General features: G+C 35.9%; 1 protein-coding gene across 1 annotated transcript in view; it reads right to left on the bottom strand.

The window, feature by feature from the left end:
- Positions 1-658: 658 nt before the first annotated feature.
- LOC107581926 (hepatocyte nuclear factor 1-beta-B-like) overlaps positions 659-7,037 on the bottom strand; it is an 11,427-nt gene continuing 5,048 nt past the window's right edge. Inside the window, exons 5-9 of the mRNA XM_016267616.1 lie at positions 5,320-5,465; positions 4,793-4,913; positions 1,679-1,831; positions 1,497-1,594; positions 659-1,343 (exon numbers count right to left, since the gene is read on the bottom strand). Coding sequence (XP_016123102.1) covers positions 1,323-1,343; positions 1,497-1,594; positions 1,679-1,831; positions 4,793-4,913; positions 5,320-5,465 — 539 coding nt within the window. The 3' untranslated portion in view covers positions 659-1,322. The remainder of the gene's footprint in view (positions 1,344-1,496; positions 1,595-1,678; positions 1,832-4,792; positions 4,914-5,319; positions 5,466-7,037) is intronic.

Raw genomic sequence — 7,037 nt, 5'->3', positions numbered from 1 at the left:
CGTTTTGTTCTGGGCAACAAGCAATCCTTTATCTTTGCTTTTCACAAGGAGCGATCCAATACTGCTGCATGTGTTAAATGTTGCATATTTTATATATGCATATTATTTTCTGAAGTATATACTTTGTAAAAAAATCAGAATCACTGCCATTTCAATTATGAAAATAAATCAGTAGTGGTTTTCTTCAGTGTCAAAGACTGATACACTGGTACAGTTTACTTAAGTAGTCATACACTAATTAATCCCCAGGGTCTTGGTTTCGGTAATTTAGTTTCCATGGAAAAAACTGTAATCACATGCTAGAGAAGTCATGTGAGAAGAGCAAAGGAAATTACTTCACCTGTTCACATCCTAAAGGTGAACTCAGATGATACTTGCCCTTTGACCAGTGAGACAACAAGGGAAATAGACCTAATGGGGCATGGAAAACAAAAACACACCCTTTTATTGCCCATCTTGGTCTCCACCTCTCCTTCACACCTCTGAGTTTCCATTAGTGTGTGAAAACATTTACAATGCAAAGCGTGGTCCTACTTTATGGTACATCACCGGACAAAACTTTTTGCTCCCATAAATAAACATCATCTTTGTCTTATAAAGTAATAGAAATGAGCACCAGAGTCAAAAGATATTCTTCAAAAATGTATTATTTATCAATTTACACAAATATAAATATGATTGAGGTGATTCCAAAACATATAAAAAACAGCAAAGCCTTTAGGCAGTTTATTCTACAATGGAGTACAATGGAGTAGTGTGAAATCAATCCCTGAGAAGCGATTATATTTATAGCGTCTTTTGGGATCACTTTTATGTGCAAGTCCATGCATTGAAATAGAAAGACCATTTTGATGTTGTGAAACAAATGTGAATTTACACGATAATGTGATGATTTTCTTTTAGAATATGGGATACATTTAAAATCTCAAATGTGTGTATGGAAAAAAAAACATATCTCTGATTGACTGACTATTTGTAGTTGTTTTGCCTGAAAAGTTGACCTTACTTTACAACAAACCGTATTTTCTCATTTAATCGTATGTACAGTATCATTGAAGATTTCATCACCTAAAACCATTTGGTGTGAAAGCATCGGCACAGTATTCAACCGTCAGGTTCTGCCATTTTGTTCTGTCATCCATTATGGCTTAAAGGTGTAATATATCAATCACTAGTCTTCATTTGTCGCAGAATCCAGAGGCAGTGCTGCTCCTGTTGGTTCTCAGTCAATGCTGACAGGTTACCAAAGTAACCGAGAAACACATATATCATGCACTGCTGTTGCTAAGCTGCCGAGGAAGTTCTCGCTCCGGTGCATTTGTTCACCAGGCCTGCAAAGGACACTGCAGTGACAACAGAGAATAACGATTATACACCATAATGACCCATACAGTCATGCAGTTTATGTATATAGAGAGAAACATCTGTATAAAAATCTCTCCACCTTATTTTGCAACATGGAAGTACGCTACTTCCTGTGAATGTGCAAGACTGACCTGCTTGCTGGAGCCCAGGTGTGTGATGGTGCTGGTGTCCATGGTCGCGTATCGAGATGGATGGGAAAATAGGGCAGCTTCTTGTTTGGGAGAGTACACTGAAAAAGACGTTCGTATAAGACATCGCTATTCAGAATGACAATATTTTCTGCTGTCATAGGCAAAGAAGCGAGTGTATTTACTGTGTGACTGTGTGTAGGGCTGCTGGGAGATGTGAGCTGTGGTCAGCTGTGTCAGGCTGCTGCTCTGAGGGAAATGCATGGGCTGCAGGGTTGTGAGTCCAGACACGCTGTTGATGACAGGCACACTCTGAGACTGAGACGGAGATGTCAGACCTGGAAAAACATAAAAACACTGTTACCAAAGTGTTCGACAAGAATTAAAGTAATACTTATCCTTTATAGATAAGTTACACATTAGGGCTATCAAAAAAAATTTGAATTTCGAATATTCATCTAATTTTAAATAAAAATCCACATTCGAATGCAAAAACGTTGCATTTGAATTTTAGGTGTGCGTCAGGCAGCCTTATCAGTGGCGCACGGAATGCGACGACGATGTAAGTGTCATTGCATTTTAATGTTTTTGTTAGTCTATCCAGTTGAAGCCACTAGATGCGGCGCTGCTGCGTTGTTCATTCAAAATATTGCGGGAAAAAAGAACATCAATGCGGAGATGATGTTATTTATGTCAAAACCGAAACCAAACCGTTCACACAGAACGCATATTTATCACATTTTCTAGAGGGACATCTATCAGCGTTGCACTCGTGTCTCACACAAGAGCCACGAGTGCAACTGATGTTCACATCTGATGTTCACATCTCCCAGCAGCCCTACACACAGTCACACAGTAAATACACTCGCTTCATGTTTAGAAAGCCATGTAAAATTAACATAAGTTCAACTTTTTAAAAAAACATGACTTTATGGCGGTTCTTCCCCATCCTACTACATCTCAAGTTTTTAAATGAAGAAAGTACTCTTTGTGAATGGTTTTCGGTCCTTTGTATTAAACTATACATACATGCATGATTCTGTTTTGTTTCTAATTGTTTAAGCAACTTTAATTATATAAGGTTTATAAACATTATTTTAAACATTATGCACTTTTTTCAAAGATAGTCGTGTTATTTTATTATGCTTTGAAGAAACGTGCATAATATTTTGTTCAATGCGCCCTCTTGTGGCCTCAGGAGAGAAGCCAAAAGCTTTTTTTCCCCCTAAATGAAATTATGCCTTTTAAATTCGAATATAATTCGAATATTGATCATATTTAAGTACAAAATTCTAATTTAGTTTTTCAGCCATTTTGACAGCTCTATTACACATATATCAGAATTATTATAGTTAAATGATAAACTGACTTTTTCCTTGAAGAAAAACATTTCTAAAACATAAGTGGACATTTTGAACATTTAGAAATAATGCTATATAATTTAACTTACTTGTAATTAGATTATAGTACATTTTAAAATACAGTTACTTTTTAACTGATTACACGATTACATATTCTTTTTTACTAAGTGTTTTATTTTGATTGTTGTTATTTTAAAATGATTGGTTTTCATTTTACATTTTTTAATTTTTTAATTATTAGCTTTGCCTTAAATTCTCAAATTCCCTGCAGTTCCTTCCCGGATCCTATTTTGGGAAACCTTGACTTAATGTAATGTTTAATGGACTTTATGTTGTTAATAACAATGAATGCAATATATTTTTATATCAACTGGTACAAGATTATCCTATTTAAATCAATGTGATAAACGAGTTAGGCCAAAAGAAATCAAAAAGTAGTCCTAAATGTGTAATGAAATAGATTTGATTAATATAGATAGATAGATAGATAGATAGATAGATAGATAGATAGATAGATAGATAGATAGATAGATAGATAGATAGATAAAAACAGGGACCACATTATACACTTTTCAGCATTTTAAGTCCATCTATAACATTCTTTTTGGGCCAAAACAGTCAGATTATAATTTTACGTGTTAGTTTGAATCCTTAAACAGGATGATTTTGCTATTGTACGTTTAAGACTTGAAAATGAACCTGTAAATGGACTCTGTTATGACTGTCTGATGTCTGTTTACTGGCTTAGGCAAGTGTGCAAACATGGACTCAAATGCATGACCAACGCATAAAACACGTTCTTGCGTTATTGTGGTGGTCACACACCTCAGTACTCAAGGGGCCGATAGAACGACCTTCAAACCTCTGTGTCCTTAAACCAGTGTTATCATTCAGGTAGCTGGCAATAAACATGTTTATAAGATCTAACTAGATCACCAAGATGCTTATCAAACTATTACTTCGGCTATCAAAACATTGTTTATTTGAGAATCCAAACCGGCAAAGCAATAGTGGCTCTACCAACCCACCGTGGGGGCGGGGCTGAGTGTTTGACTAATGGAAGGAGGAGGAGTGTTTGGGGAAATCTGAATAGTTTTTTGCAACTCTTTTTGATAACTGATTAGAAAAAATGAATGAGGACATTTTGACAGTGTAGATTAGTGGTTCTCAAACTTTTCAGACCAAATACCACATCAGAAAAAAATCACAACGCATCTATCACATCAGAAAATATGGAATAATATTAATAGAAAGCACTATGTACTGTATTAATATAAATGTTCTTTATTTATTTTTTACCGTATTTATTTGTGTTTTACCTGTATTTTGAAGTTCGCTCTTTATTGCGTTGTGTTTTAGGGTTAATGGAAATGTCTGTTACTGTCCTGACAGAAAATTACCAGTAGATTTTCCTTTTTTTTTACAGCACATGTCAAAATGAGGGCTATAAAAGCATATTCACATGGGGATGCGTAAAGGATATATTAAAAGTGCAATCAACTTTATAAATAGAACTCTAAAAATGCTACAGTAAAACCTGTTTAACTGTAAGTTACCTTACGGTATATATTACTATGTAAAAATTAAACCATGTAAATGGTTTGACATTGTATATGTAATTTTGCAGTAAAATACTGTATATTATTTATGGGGTGCAAGTAAAAACTATGAATGACTGTATTTACAGTAAAAAAAAACAGTAAAAGGACATTCCAAGAGACGTTTTAGGTAGTTCAAGTAACTTGGTATGCTAATATTACATCACCACCTAATAATAATATATATCATTATTTACTTTGTCACCATATTTTTTTACAGTGAAATTCTGGCAACCACAGCTGCTGTTTCTTTACTGTAAATTTAACACATACCACAGTTTAAGAACAACAATGATGTAAGACATGAAAGAAGGAGGAAATAAAATGGTGATCCACTCACTTTGAGCAGCCAGGCTCATAATGAGGCTCTGTGCTTGCTGATGATGATGAGACGACTGAGAAAGACTATGAATGTTGGTCAAAGTGCTCACAGGAGGCAAAACTCCACCAGAGACTGAGATCTGGACACACACGCACATGCATACACACAATGTAAATACATATAAGGTACACAAACACTTTGCAAGTTAGAGCACGGTTACTTTCCTCTGGTGCAAGACGCTGTTTTGGACTGTGAGTGCGCACTAACATAACATAACGAATGTTTATTGGGGGGCCAATTCACACCAGCCATAAAAGTGAATAAACGCACTGCCTGCACATACTAGATCAATGCTCTCTTTGACCTAGTTGAGTCAGTTTTCAAATAAAGGTGACTTTATCAATCATGTCTGTAAAATGTACATTGATCTCTGCGACTACATGCTATTTCAGCTGGGGGAAAAAAGGCTGGAAGACCCGTACTTGTCAAAGCATGCATATTGTGACTGCACTATAATGTGGACACTAAAACAGATTTTGCTTTACCATTTTGGCATCCGTCGATAGCAAGCCGTGGCAGGGGTCCAGACTACCCGGAGACACCTGTTGCAATACTGATTGGCTGCTACCATGGTGACTGATGGTCGTTGAGGAAGTGACCTCACTGGTTCCTTGTTGACTGTACCTGAGTTCTGCATTGAAAAACATAAGAAACATCATTTTTAACTGTATTGCTGTGCACAGTTAATGCTTTGACAACAACGAAAAGGTTCACTGAAAATGGCGAGAAAATGATCGCCATTAGTCGCACATACTGACCTGTTTCTGTCTATCTTTATTTGACCTCTTTGTGTTGCTGTAAATGCAGCTAAAATGATAAGAGTCTGCAGTCCAAACACTGAAAGGCCTTTATCAAACCGTTCATTCCTTAAATGCATTCTCTTAAACATACCTCAAAACTGATTATGCTAAATGTTGTGCCTTTTCTTGCTCTGGGCAAACAAATACAATCAAAGAGCTTTTGAACAGTTGGAGGTCAGTGACTGTAGCAGAACACACAGGTTGAGCAAACACACTGTTCTCTGACTCACTCTCTTGACGTAATATTAATCCATTCGCAAACATTCTGCGGAATTCGGTCCATTTCACAGGGTGATAGTTTACAGCTTTTCAACAGAACGGTGTCCATTTGGTAGTTGTCAAAAGTTAAGCTGAAGCATTTTGATTTTATTAGATGATCATTTTAAGCTACTGCGTGATCCTTCTGGGTTTAAAATACTTTTTTCCAAACAGCTATCGATCTTCTGAGGGTGAGAGTGTGTGCTGAACACCCTCCCAGACACAAAGCTCGAACCTTGACTTGACACTGGTTTGACCCTAAAGATTGCAGTAAGCGATTTTATGTGCCTCTATCGCACATGCGTCTGTGTGTTTTGTTCACACACTAATGGGACGGAGGAATTCCAATAAAACACACACACACTTACTGCAACTGTGAGCCTTTTTACACCTGATATTAACACTCATAATGGCAAAATATGTCTGTAATTATTGGTAACTAAAACTATTAAAACATTTTTTTAGTTGAAATAAAGCTGAAATGAAGGATAATAAAATGCTTTAAGTAAAGAAAAATTATAAATGATGTTTTTGTCAATTAACTGAAATAAGCTTAAGCACTAAATTTACTAACTGGAAATAAATAAAAACTAAAACTGAACTGAATAAAATTAAACAAATATTAAACAAAATAATGAAAATGACAAGAGCACATATTACAATTATTTCAAATTAAAACAAAACTGAAAATACAAAAATAAAAGATGACGTGAAATATATTTTAAAAAATGTGATAGTGAACAAATAACACTTGGTAGAAATCAGATCATCCAAATTCAGATATTAAAGGGGTCATATGATGCGATTTCACGTTTTCCTTTCTCTTTGGAGTGTTACAAGCTCTTGGTGCATTAAGAAGATCTGTAAAGTTGCAAAGACTAAAGTCTCAAAACCAAAGAGATATTCTTTATAAAAGTTAAAGAGTCAGCCACGCCTACCTTATACGTCTCATTCTAACACGCCCCCCACGTCTATGTCACGATGTGGGAAGATTTGCATAACGCCGCCCAAATGTTCACGCAAAGAGAGAAGGCGTAACTTTTATTCTCGCTGTAGTATTGTTGTTGCCGCCGCCATGTCGTGAAGGCGCTGTGTGCTTCGTTGTGAAAGCAAAACTACTTTGTTTGGTCTTCCAAAAGAGGACG

This window comes from Sinocyclocheilus grahami, unplaced genomic scaffold (genome assembly GCF_001515645.1).
Source record: "Sinocyclocheilus grahami isolate Dianchi unplaced genomic scaffold, SAMN03320097.WGS_v1.1 scaffold39.1, whole genome shotgun sequence".
Classification (NCBI taxonomy): domain Eukaryota; kingdom Metazoa; phylum Chordata; class Actinopteri; order Cypriniformes; family Cyprinidae; genus Sinocyclocheilus; species Sinocyclocheilus grahami.
This window is presented reverse-complemented; position numbering and strand designations above follow the sequence as displayed.